General features: G+C 44.9%; 1 protein-coding gene and 1 non-coding gene across 3 annotated transcripts; both read right to left on the minus strand.

Moving 5' to 3' along the window:
• Positions 1-963: 963 nt before the first annotated feature.
• Rpl6 (ribosomal protein L6) lies at positions 964-5633 on the minus strand. 2 transcript variants are annotated; one of them, XM_075980781.1, is made up of 7 exons: positions 5615-5633; positions 4554-4802; positions 4368-4469; positions 3279-3422; positions 2790-2838; positions 1337-1521; positions 964-1153 (listed from the first exon to the last, which is right to left on the minus strand). In XM_075980781.1, exons 2-7 carry the CDS (start codon positions 4800-4802, stop codon positions 1001-1003), a joined length of 882 nt encoding a protein of 293 aa, XP_075836896.1. In that variant the 5' UTR covers positions 5615-5633; the 3' UTR covers positions 964-1000. The 2 variants fall into 2 exon arrangements, with proteins under 2 accessions (XP_075836896.1, XP_075836887.1); XM_075980772.1 differs by lacking the exon at positions 5615-5633 and adding an exon at positions 5494-5529.
• Positions 5015-5148, minus strand: LOC142842830 (small nucleolar RNA SNORA42/SNORA80 family). The gene has a single exon (XR_012909491.1). It is a non-coding gene; the product is annotated as a small nucleolar RNA SNORA42/SNORA80 family (small nucleolar RNA).
• Positions 5634-13228: the final 7595 nt, after the last annotated feature.

A 13228-nucleotide genomic window follows, 5' to 3' on the forward strand; every position in this document is an offset into this window, starting at 1 on the left:
TGACCTCTGGGCACCAGGTATACACATGGTACACGCACCCACACTTTCGCAGTGGGCTGGGGTCATATTGCCAGGAATGAGTTGATAGATGGTTTACACCATTCTTAAGGGATTAAGCTGTCCATCCACAACTTCAGTTATTGGAAGATGAGCAGAAATGGTTTCTAACCATTTTTCTCTTCCACATAATTGAGCTTTGATGTCCTCACAGCAGGACAATTCTTTTTGTGTTTATGGTTTGAGACCCGTTTCTGTCTAGCCCTACTTATCTTAGATGCACCTGTCTCTCTGGAATACCGTGTGCCACCATAGCCCGTCTCATTCCACTATTTTTTAAAGTATTATGCATACAATATTCTGTGTATATGTCCGCAGGCCAGAAAGGGCACCAGACACCATTACAGATGGCTGTGAGCCACCATGTGGTTGCTGGGAATTGAACTCAGGGCTTTTGGAAGAGCAGGAAATACTCTTAACCACTGAGCCATCTCTCTAGTCTCCTCACTCCACTATTCATCTGTTGAACATGCAAGAAAAGGCAACAGAGAGCAGGGCAGTAGTGGTGGACACCTGTTAATTCCAGCACTCACGAGTGAGCTTGAGGTCAGTGAGGTTTATTACTGAGTTCCAGGACAGCCAGGGCTGTTACACTGAGAAACCCTAATTTATTTCCCACCAAATGAGCCAAATCTATGAGAGGTCCAAAGCACAAACCACTCTCGGGCAATCCTACTTGGTAGGAAGCAAAACTATACCTACGGTTAAAGCTAGCCCTGGCTGTGTGTGTGTGTGCCCCAAATCCAACAACAGCTGGGGGAGTGGTGCAGAGACAGCAGGATCCTGAAACTCTCTGGATGACCATCCTAGCATATGGGTTTCAGAACAAGCAGCAAGGGCCAGAGGAAGACACTGGAAAACCCCCAAAGCACTCATTCAACATTCGAACACAAAAAGAGACACAAAGAGACACATAACGTTGTTTAATTAGGTTGTCAGCAATTTAGAAAACCAGTTTGTGAGGATACATCCCGTTGGTCAGACAGAACTGAGAGCGCAGGTAGCCCTGCAGCTGAGGAACAGCTTTGATCTTTGGCAGAATCTGCGAGTCCACCGCTTTCTGATCAGCCTTGCGCTGCTCTGTAATCTCATATTTCTAAACAGAGAAAAGGAAACATTTAAAACCATCACTCCCCTAGAAAAAGACCTACTTGTCAAGAACTGATAAAGCAAATCATACCCTCCCCCAGGGGCTTATCTACTCCGAGAGTTGACTAAGGAGAACTGAGGTCACATCTAACATCTACAACAATCTCAAGTCAGAATGTTACTTCCTCACCTCCTTCTCCGTGTCAAAGATCTCGCCCTCCTGATGCCTGGGCTTACGCAGCTGCTTTTTCTTGAAGTAAGCATCAGTCAGGTGTTTGGGGATTTTAACTGTGCTGATATCAACTTTCGTAGAGGTGGCGATGACAAACTTCTGATGTGTTCTTCTCAAAGGAACTCTGTTGAGGGCAAGAGGTCCTGGGGAAAATTTTTAAATCAAAGTTTGAAAAATAAAAATTAATACTCAGCTGGGCGATGGTGGCGCACGCCTTTAATCCCAGCACTCGGGAGGCAGAGGCAGGTGGACCTCTGTGAGTTCGAGACCAGCCTGGTCTACAAGAGCTAGTTCCAGGACAGGTTCCAAAACCAAAGAGAAACCCTGTCTCGAAAAACAAAAACAACAACAAAAAAATTAACACTCAATAATCAAGATTTAGCTTGGTGACACATGTCTTTAACTTCAGGACAAAGGAAGACAGATCTCTTGAGTTTAAGGCTAGACTGGTCTACATAGTGAGACCCTGTGTCAAACAACAACAAAAAGTTAACTGGGGTCTGGGAGCAGAGACCTGAGATGATTCAATGGTTAAATGTAATGCCACTCTTGCTAAAGACCCTTAAATTCTCAGCACATACAGAGGGCCCACAACTTCCTAATTTGTAAGCGTTACCTGCTCCAAAATCTGTCTATCCAGGGCCTTTTTCTCACCCTGGCTTTCCAAGGGACCAGGTAAAAAGAGTCATCTTTTACACAGATTGGCTGAAATCATGGAGTACCCTTGTGGGGAACCACTGACTGACTCCCTTCTGCCTGCCTCTGCTCCATCCCACCCAGCAACCATTCATTTTCTATCTGTCTACAAACTCCTCATGCAAGTGTGCAAGGCTACAGAATATCATGGGGAAAATGTTACCTTGCTATCAAAACTTGCAGCACTTAAAATCTAAGTGTCATATTACTGCTGCTCTACTCGGCACACTCTGCATAGAGTGCATTTGTATGTGCTATACTACAGTAGAACTTGCACAGATCCCCTTTCTCCTTATATTATGTAGGTCCAGGAATCAAACTCAAGCTCTTAAGCAAACACATTTATTGCCCACTAAGCCATTGTGACAGGCAAATATATTCTTGCTCTAATTAAGCCTGATTGCTGTAGAAAAATAAACTGTAGCTGGTGAGATAGCAAGACACGAAGGCCTTAGTTGTCTCTGACCTTCACATGGGCTATGTGTACCTCCTGCCACAAAAATATAAGTGTGTGTGTGTCTCAATTCCACAGCAGGAAACCTGAAGCAGGGGGAGTACTGTAAGTTTGCAGCTGGATTCTGGAGCAAGCATGTCTCAAGTAAACAACAGTGATTGGTACCTGGAAATCTCAACTCTTAGGAAGCAGAATTAGGACAAGGCCATCCTGGGTTCTATGACATCCTGTTAGAAACAAATATACTAAGGATTTTCTTACCTGTCACAAGCAGTAAACCACTGCCCAGTTGCTTCAGGAAAACCACTCTCTGGATATCAAACAGAAAATGACATTTAGCAATTGTATCCTGACTTCTGACCCAACATAAAATTATTGTTACTGTAATTTTGCTACTGTTATGAATTGTATCTGATAATCAGATGGTCTTAAAGTGATCCCAAAGAGGTCAAGACACACAGGTTGAGAACCACTCGTCGAAAGGCAGGCATGGGAGTGCACACACATAACCTGGCACTCAGAATGTAGAAGCAGGAGAATCATGGGTTACAGGAAGTCTTGTCAAAGTTTTTAGAAAAAACAAAAAACCCCAAACCACCACCAAAAGGCAATTTCTAAATTCTATATACACATAGTGCAGCTAGTCTCTTAAACAAGCAAATCACATACATAATTCACAACACCAAACACAGCATATTTAAATATTAATGGGAAAATATTATGATCCAGCCTCCACGAGACACTGCTTACCTTGCCCCTGTGGCGCCCGGTAAGGATGATGAGGACAGTCCCAGGAGTGATGCTGGCACGCAGGCGTCTCACATGCTGACTGAAGGGCTTTTTGCCATGGCTCAGCAGCTTCCGAGGCACATCTTCAGTAGGATAATACCTGGGCTAAAGAGTGTGCAAGTACCACACTTAAAAAAGCCGTTCAGGTAAGAACTGAGACAGCCTTTGGGTAAACCCCAGAAACAACCAGGAAAGGAAATCTCCTAATCCTAGGATGACAGCCCCTCCCCCCTCTGCCCCTCCTAAATCCTGGGAATAAAGGTGTGCCCTACTACACCTGGCTTACTTTAACCAGAGCCAGTTCTCCAGTCCCTGAAACTTTTTCTTTTTTTGGTTTCTCTGTAGCTTTGCTGCCTGTCCTGGAACTACTAGCTCTTGTAGACCAAGTTGGCCTGGAACTCAGAGTTCACCTGCCTAGTCTCCCCTCCCTTGTGCTGGGATTAAAGGCAAAAGACACCACTCCCGGCAAGATAAGGTTTCCAAGACAGCCTTGGCTGTCCTTGAACTCTGAGATTCCTCTGCCTCCAGGTGGCTCGGATTAAAGGCCCGTGAGGCCACAGCCTGGCTCCAAATTCTAACTTGATTCTTCAAAATGTGTCAGCTGGACATGAGGAGTGGGGGGCCCAGGCTGAGACCCCTTCTCAAGACACAGTGTGTTGTCTCATTAAGGTAAAGTATGTTTGACATACTTTAACTCCTACCTCATCAGACTCCCAGCAGTAGAAACACAACTTTCACCCATTTACCCACAAAGGACAAAAAAAAAATGGCACAAAAGTAGTCACTGGTACAAGTTAGATAAATTTAACTCACACAATCCCCACTTTGCAGTGCTGGCAATGGAAAAGCCAGAACTTTTTGGTGTGCTATACTCACACTGAGCTACATCCCAGCCTAACAACTCATTCCTAAGTACACCAAGCGGCTTTTAGTCTAGTCTCAACCCCAGGCATGAGGAATCAACACAACCCAGTATTTAAGAGCCCAGAAAAATCAACATCTCCACATCATACAAATTTAAACTCACTGCCTACCTTCTCCAGATCTTACCATTTTTCGAAGCTTAACCACCCGGGTACCACCATTCTTGTCACCACCAACTGGTTTTGTGACAGTGGCAAGGACCTTTTCCTTTTTCTTCTTCTTTTCAACCTACAAAGACAAACCCATCAAGGACTGTGGCAGACAGGACAACCTTAGTTAAGGTGTAACTGTAGGGCATTTCCCTCCTCTTACCTTGGTTTTTGCAGCTGTGTATTTCCTTTTGTACATGGCCTTTCTGGAATACATAGCAGATCGGGAGTACCTGCCAATTCCTCTAACAAGGACTGGATTTCGGCTGCAATGGGGCTTCCCCTTCTTGAGCTTTTTAGCCTTAGGGTCACCCTTTTTGGCTGCACCAGCGGCAGGGGCATCACCGCCAGCCTTCTTGGCTGCAGGTTTCTTCTCTTTTGTATCAGCTTTCTCACCTTTTTCACCCGCCATCTTGTTATGTAAAGAAAAAATAACGGCATATAATCAACCGTCTGTAACAAGTCAATACCAAAGCCAACCCTATGCTGCTTGCAACAGGTCTCCCATCCATGTCTGGGAACATTAAGGTTTTTGTTTTGCTCAAAACTTAGCAAACTTATTCTCCCAAGTCTACACAGCAAGGAAGCCGCTGCTTTCAAGCCTGTTTTCTCTTTTTCCCTTCTTACTGTGCGACCCACTTCAGTGCCAGTAGCCTACAGGCAGAGGCCAGGCAATGGTTCGGGGCCGCAGGTTGCTCTAGCACGGGACACTATGACAGGCCCAGGGAAACGGGCATGCCATAAATCCAAACCCATGCACCTACTTGTAACTTTTAAGACCACTCTCTCTGGGGCCGCCCTCGGCTCCCGGTGCCACTACGTTCCCAACTCGACCAAAAGGCAACAAGCGGCACTCTCCGGACTTCCGGAGGAGCCGGGGAAGCCTTTTCTCGCTTCAGCCGCAAAAGCCAACGTGGCCGAGGCGAGCTCTGCGGAGAGTTCTGGAACCCCGACACCGGCTTAGAGGGCGCACGCCACCGTATAGGTCCTCTAAGACTCCCCAGGCTACGGCAGCCGGCAAGGCCCGGGGGCCGTCTCGGGCGCTACGCTCGCTCTTCGGACTTTTCCAACCCACGCCGACAGAAATGACGCTCCCGAGAGACCTGGTGAGTGACCTCGACCATAGCGGGCCCTGGGTGGTGGCCCTCGGATGTCCCCTGCCTTCGGATGGACCAGGATAGGGGTCCTGAGAGCGGCTCTCGCACAGACGCGCGCCATTCCTACCTTGCAAGATGGGAAAGAGGACTAAGGTCCCGGCTTCCGGTCTATAAGCAATGACGGGAGGCGTCCAAAATCACTTCCTTCCTGTGTGGGAGATCATGGGAAATGTAGTTTTTCGTATACCACGACCGCTGCAATGTGTTCTGACTAGGGAAGCATTTTCCTTAAGCGGCAAGGGCGGATGAGAGGCTCAGCGAGTAAATACGTTTTCTACCAAATTATGATGAGAGTTTGATCCTCGTTCCTGTAAAGTAGAGAACGGACTTTACAGAGCTGTCCTCTGATCTACATGAACGCACACATATAAAATGATAATAAAAAAATAAAATTTCAAATTAATAAAAGAGTTTTTGTTCGTATTTAAAGTTAACCTAAGCTAATATTCTTTGAAAAATAAACAATAGAGTATATGTGACGGTTTCTTTTTTATTATTACATTTTTATTTATTTTATGTGTATGTTTATTTTTTTAAAAAAGATTTATTTATGGGGCTGGAGAGATGGCTCAGCGGTTAAGAGCATTGCCTGCTCTTCCAAAGGTCCTGAGTTCAATTCCCAGCAACCACTTGGTGGCTCACAACCATCTGTAATGAGGTCTGGTGCCCTCCTCTTCTGGCCTGCAGTCATACACACAGACAGAATATTGTATACATAATAAATATTTATTGTATACAACATTCTGCCTTCATGTATGCTCACATGCCATAAGGGGACTCCAGACCTCATTACAGATGGTTGTGACCTCTGGAAGAGCAGCCAATGCTCTTAACCACTGAGCCATCTCTTCAGCCCTTATGAACATCTTTATGTGAATATGTTTGTAAGTAAGTATGTGGGGTGGGTGCATGCCAACATCACGTAGGTGAAGGTCAGAGGACACCTTGGGGGAGTCAGCAATCTCCTTCCAACACATGAATCCTAGCGACCCGACTCGGGTCATCGCACAGAACAGTTTTTTTCCACTTCCCAGTGCTTAGATCAACAAGTACACGTTGCTTGTGATACTTCCTGACTTAGCGCCGTCTATTTGTCTGTTGCCTGTTGCTAGAAGTAGGAACTTTTCGCTCGGATAGTGTGCACAAGTGTGTGTATGTGTGTGCATGTGGAGGTCAGAGGACCACATACAGGAATCCATTCTATAATTCCACCCTGTGGGTCCCAGGGATGGAACTCGGAGCTTTGTGACAAGCACCTTTACCCACTGAGTCATGTCCTTGGCCCTTCACTGTGATTTCTTCTGCTCCAAACTATCTGCTTCCTGACTGAGTCTCCAGGACTCTCTTAGGCTTTCTCTGGTTCTGGCTAACGGAGGTGGGCATGATTGTAGGGTTAAGACAGCCCCTTAAGGGGGCGGGATTTGCCTCGGGGGAAAGCCTGCCAATAAATGGGCGCGAGGGAAGGCGGCTCGGCCCTTTTCCTTCCTACTTCCTGTACTACTCTAGAACTTTGGTTCTGTTTTTTTTTTTTTTTTTTTGGTTTTTCGAGACAGGGTTTCTCTGTGACTTTGGAGCCTGTCCTAGAACTAGCTCTCTAGACCAGGCTGGTCTCGAACTCACAGAGATCCGCCTGCCTCTGCCTCCCGAGTGCTGGGATTAAAGGCGTGCGCCACCACCGCCTGGCTGGAACTTTGGTTCTGTAAGTTTTTCATTAAAGTGGAAAATATTCTTTGATATCTGCATTGCATTTATTTTACGCCGATACACATGATAGTGATGTGATGATCCTCAAGACAGGACCGCAGAGGAGAATTGTGAAGGATAGATACCTTAGAACAGGAGCCAACCTGATTCTCCCTTTCTCCCCTGACTTGTTTTTTTCAAGACAGCGTCTGTGTAAACCAAGCGGGCTCTAATACACAGAGATCTGCCTGCCTCTGCCCGTCAAGTACTGGAATCAAAGGCATGCAGTACCAAGCCCGGCTCCAATCTAATTATCAATAATTGTATTTTATGGCAATTGAGGGTCATTTGCTGTCCAGGTACAGTCTTAAGGAGAAGCTTTGACACTTCTCTCTCTCTCTCTTTTGAGAATGGGAATGTTAGCACCTTTTTAAAAATTCCATTATTTCGCTAGTTAGTTAGTGTGTGCGTGTGTGTGCGGATACATGTGAGGTGCGCAGGGAACCATGAACACGTGTTTGGAGGCCAGAAGAGTGAGTGCCCAGCCCTAGCACTCTCTGCCTTGTTTGCTTGAGATAGGATCCCTTTCTGATCTTGAAGCTCGTTATTTTTTGGAGGGGGTTGGTTAGGAGACCAGGAAGCTCCAGGGATCCACGTGTGGTATTTGACTGCTAAGGATCCAAACTCAGGGCCTCTAAAACCTCTTCTCAGCCACTCAGCATCTGTATTTGTTCATTTTCTGAAGAGAAGTACTTCTCAGCAACTGTTGCTACAGAAAATGTCATGATGGAATACGGAGTTGCTCACTTGAGCTCCTCTGAAGCTAGGGACAACAGGCTCAGTAAGTGACCCATGCTAGAACAGTTGTCTAGTGTCTCAAGGTCTGCAGTTCCTTTCCCCCTCACACAGAAAAGGACGGAAGGATGGGAAGGAGGGAGGAAGGGAAGGAGGGAAGTGGGATGGAGGGACAGAGGAAGGGAGAAAAGAAGGAAAAGTCTGTTAATGTCAGAGTCTCTCTCTCATCTTGTGAAGTACCAGACCCGATAAATGATCTAATACTAAAGTAAAAGCATAACTGAGCTCCCTCTTGTGTTTGGTTGTAGTATTGAGAAACACACAACTACAAGGTTAAAAATTATTAAATTCCTTTCTAACTTTTTTTTTGTTTTTGGTCTTTCTTTCTTTCTTTCTTTCTTTTTTTTTTTTTTTTTTGGTTTTTCGAGACAGGGTTTCTCTGTAGCTTTGGTGCCTGTCCCGGAACTAGCTCTTGTAGACCAGGCTGGCCTCAAACTCCCGGAGATCCGCCTGCCTCTGCCTCCCAAGACTGGGATTAAAGGCTTGCGCCACCATCGCCCGGCCCTTTCTAACTTTTTGAGACAGGATCTTACTTTGTACCCTGGCTGCCTCAGATTCCTCTATGGGAACCAGACTGGCGTCAAACACCCAAATACCCTCCTGCCTCTGTCACCTAAATGTTGGAATTAAACATGTGAACCACCATAAGCAGAATGTGTTTTTTGTTTTATTTTATAAAAATGTTCTATTTTAGCCGGGCGAAGGTGGCGCACGCCTTTAATCCCAGCACTCAGGAGGCAGAGGTAGGCGGATCTCTGTGAGTTCGAGACCAGCCTGGTCTAGAGAGCTAGTTCCAGGACAGGCTCCGAAGCAACAGAGAAACCCTGTCTCGAAAAAGAAAAAAAAATTTCTATTTTGTAGGTGGCAATGGCACATGCCTTTAGTCCCAGCACTTGGGAGGCAGTGGCAGGCAGATCGCTGTGAGTTCGAGGCCAGCCTGGTCTACAAGAACTAGTTCCAATACAGGCTCCAAAGCTACAGAAAAACCCTGTCTAGAAAAACAGAAAAAAAAATTGTCTATTTTATCATGTGTGTAACCGTTTCAAATAATAGTAATAGTAACAATAATAAGTAAAATAGAAAAAATCTTAATACGTTATACATTTTGGGTGTAGGTGAGAATGTTTATTATATGTTATACATTTTCGGAGTGGGTGGAGAATGTGTGTTTATATAGGTAAAGAGAAAACTATGGCAGAGTACACAACAAACTACTAACACTGGTGGACAGCTGAGCCTAGGGTTGGGAGGCTACTTGGGAGGATTAGGTAGGAGACTCAGAGAGAGGTTCAAGACCAGCCTGGCTACTGAGTGAATCCAAGGCCAATCTGGGCAACTTAGTGAGACCTGGTCTCAAAAAACATAAAAGGAAGAGGGAAGGTGGTAGCACACACCTTCAATCCCAGCAGTCGGGAGGCAGAAACAGGTGGATCCCTGTGAGTCAGAGGCCAGCCCAGTCTACAAAATGAGTTCCAGGATGGTCAGGGTTGCACAGAGAAATCTTGTCTCAGAAAAAAAGGAAGAAAGAAATGAAGAAAGAGAGAGAGAGAGAGAGAGACTGGAGAGATGGCTCAGTGGTTAAAAGCACTGACTGTTCTTCCAGACGACCCATGTTCAGTTCCCAGCACCCACATGGCAGCTCAGAACTGTCTGTGACTTCCCGCTTCCTGTTGAAAAACACTGATGCACATAAAATTAAAATAAAATAAAAAGCCACAGAGATGCCTATCAAAATCCCAGCAAAATACTTCAAAAATCTCGAAAGAACAACTTCATTTGGAAAAGCAAAAAACCCAGGATAGTCAAAACAAGCCTATATAATAAAAGAACTTCTGAAGGCATCACAATCCCTGACTTCAAACTCTACTACAAAGCTACAGTACTAAAAACAGTCTGGTATTAACATAAGAACAAACAGGAGGACCAATGGAACCAAATAGAACCACCCAGATATCAAGCCACACATCTTCTTCGAACACCTGATCTTTGAAAGGAAGCAAAAAATATAAAATGGAAAAAAGAAAGCATATTTAACAAGTGGTGCTGGATATCAACATGTAGAAGAATGAAAATAGACCCATGTCTATCACCATACACAAAACTCAAGTCCAAGCCGGGCGGTGGTGGTGCACGCCTTCAATCCCAGTACTTGGGAGGCAGAGGCAGGAGGATCTTTGTGAGTTCGAGACCAGCCTGGTCTACAAGAGCTAGTTTCAGGACAGGTTCCAAAGCTACAGAGAAACCCTGTCTCAAAAAAAAAACAATCAAAAAACTCAAGTCCAAATGGATCAAAGACCTCAACATAAAGCCTTATAGTAGAGAAAGTGGGAAGTACACTTGAACGCATTGGCACTTCCTAAATATAACTCCAGCAGCATAGACACTGAGAGAAACAATTAATAAATGGGACCTCCTGAAGCTGAAAAGCTTCTGTAAAGCAAAGGACACGGTCAACAAGACAAAACGACAGCCTACAGAATGGGAAAAGATCTTCACTAACCCCACATCAGACAGAGGTCTGATCTTCAAAATATACAAAGAACTCAAGAAACTGGACACCCAAAGATCACATAATCCAATAAAAAACTGGAGTATGGACCTAAACAGAGAACTCTTTTTTTTTTTTTTTTTTTTGGTTTTTCGAGACAGGGTTTCTCTGTGGTTTTGGAGCCTGTCCTGGAACTAGCTCTTGTAGTCCAGGCTGGTCTCGAACTTACAGAGATCCGCCTGCCTCTGGCTCCCAAGTGCTGGGATTAAAGGCGTGCGCCACCACCGCCCGGCTAAACAGAGAACTCTTAACAGAGGAATCTAATATGGCTGAAAGACCCTTAAGGAAATGTTCAACATCCTTAGTCATCAGAGAAATGCAAATCAAAACAACTCTGAGATTCCATCTTACACCTGAATGGCCAAAAAAAAAAAAAAAAAACACCATTGACAACTCATGCTGGTGATATTGTGTGTGGGGGAAAAGGGAACACTTCTGCATTGCTGGTGGGAATGCAAGCTGGTACAACCCCTTTGGATGTCAGTGTGGCAATTTCTCAGAAAATTAGGAACCAACCTTCCTCAAGACCCAGTAATACCTTGCCGGGCAGTGGTGGTGCACGCCTTTAATCCCAGCACTCGGGAGGCAGGGGCAGGCGGATCTCTGGGAGTTCAAGGCCAGCCTGGTCTACAAGAGCTAGTTCCGGGATGGGCACCAAAGCTACAGAGAAACCCTGTCTCGAAAAAAAACCAAAAAAAAAAAAGACCCAGTAATACCACTTTTGGGTATATAGCCAAAGGATGTTCAATTGTGTCACAATGACATGTGCTCAACCATGTTCACAGCAGCTTTGTTTGTCATAGCCAGAACCTGGAAACAACATAAATGCCCCTCGATTGAAGAATGGATGAGGAAAATGTGGTACATTTACACAATGGAGTACTACACAACAGACAAAAAATAATGACAAGCCGGGTGGTGGTGGCGCAGGCCTTTAATCCCAGCACTTGGGAGGCAGAGGCAGGCAGATCTCTGTGAGTTCGAGACCAGCCTGGTCTATAAGAGCTAGTTCCAGGACAGGCTCCAAAACCACAGAGAAACCCTGTCTCGAAAAACCAGAAAAAAAATAATAATAATGACAGCTTGAATTTTGCAGGAAAATGGATGAAGTTAGAAAACATTATTTTGGGGGCTGGAGAGATGGCTCAGAGGTTAGGAGCTCTGCCTGCTCTTCCAGAGGTTTTGAGTTAAATTCCTAGCAACCACATGGTATCTGGTGCCCTCTTCTGGTCTGCTGGCATGCATGCAGACTCAACACTGCATACACAATAAATAAATCTTTGAAAAAAAGAAAAAGAAAACATTATTTTGAGAGAGGTAACCCAGACACAGAAAGACAATTATCACATGTACCCAGTCATAGGTGGTTTTTAAACATAAAGCAAAGAAAGCCAGCCTGCAAACCACAATCCCAGAGAACTTAGATAACAATGTGGACACTAAGAGAGATTTACATAGATCAAATCTACATGGGAAGTAGAAAGTATAAAAAGATAAGATCTCCTGAGTAAATTGGAAGCATAGGGACCTTGGGGAAGGATTTCAGGGGTATGGGAGAGGCAGGGAGGAGAGCAGAGGAAAATGTAGAGCTCAATAAATATCAACAAAATAAAAAAAAAAAGATGTGGCCCAGATTGGAGGCATGTCTTTGCATTTCTTTTCTTTTCTTTTATTTCGAGACAGGGTTTCTCTGTAGTTTTTGTTGCTTGTCCTGGAACTAGCTCTGGTAGACCAGGTTGGCCTTGAACTCCAGGAGAGGGAGATCTGCCCACCACCGCCTCCCAAGTGCTGGGATTAAAGATTTCAAAGATCCAGATCAGAAGTGGCCCCTCACATGTCTAGTCTAATTGATCTAATTGAGCAAAAGTTCCTCACGGGTGTATCCATCCATTTTTGAGTTTTAGTTAATTTTAGATCATGTTGATGACCAAGAATAGCTCTCAAAGACAGTAAGCATTTTAACCTCAGCGCCATCTCCCCAGCCCCTGGTTTCCTTTGTTTGTTTTTTTTTTTTTTTTAAATATTTATTTATTTATTATGTATACAATATTCTGTCTGTGTGTACGCCTGCAGGCCAGAAGAGGGCACCAGACCCCATACAGATGGTTGTGAGCCACCATGTGGTTGCTGGGAATTGAACTCAGGACCTTTGAAAGAGCAGGCAGTGCTCTTAACCTCTGAGCCATCTCTCCAGCCCCCCCTTTGTTTGTTTTTTAAGACAGGATTTTGTTAAGTAGCCTCAGCTAGACTGGTGCTTGCTAAATAGCCCAGGCTGGGCTCAGACTCGCAGCAATCTTCCTCCCTCAGCCCCAAAGTATTGGGATCCCAGGCTTGTACGAGTCGCAGTTCTGTCTTAAAAGAATTTGGCTTAATGCCAGGAAGACCTGTTGCTTTCAGATAAGAATAAGAATCCAGATAAGAGTCTCTCATTAAGCAGCTGAGGCTGACCGGGAAGTTTATGTGACATCCACTTTGGCCTCAAGAGCTGCCTGCTTTAGACTCTCCAGGGCTGGGATTTGAAGCATGTATCGTCATTCCCAGTGAATAAACTATATTTATTTAATCTTATGGCACCTAAGTATATGTGTGGTGATG

The sequence above is a fragment of the Microtus pennsylvanicus genome, chromosome 1 (genome assembly GCF_037038515.1).
Source record: "Microtus pennsylvanicus isolate mMicPen1 chromosome 1, mMicPen1.hap1, whole genome shotgun sequence".
Taxonomy (NCBI): domain Eukaryota; kingdom Metazoa; phylum Chordata; class Mammalia; order Rodentia; family Cricetidae; genus Microtus; species Microtus pennsylvanicus.

Bases quoted from the DNA above. Each gene is read 5' to 3' on its own strand.
- Rpl6 (XM_075980772.1), bottom strand. From the start codon at position 5,514: ATGGTCGAGGTCACTCACCAG. The intron at 4,803-5,493 runs GTCTCTCGGGAG...TTACATAACAAG, and splicing joins TGGTCGAGGTCACTCACCAG to ATGGCGGGTGAAAAAGGTGA. The intron at 3,423-4,367 runs GTAAGATCTGGA...CACACTCTTTAG, and splicing joins TGGTTAAGCTTCGAAAAATG to CCCAGGTATTATCCTACTGA.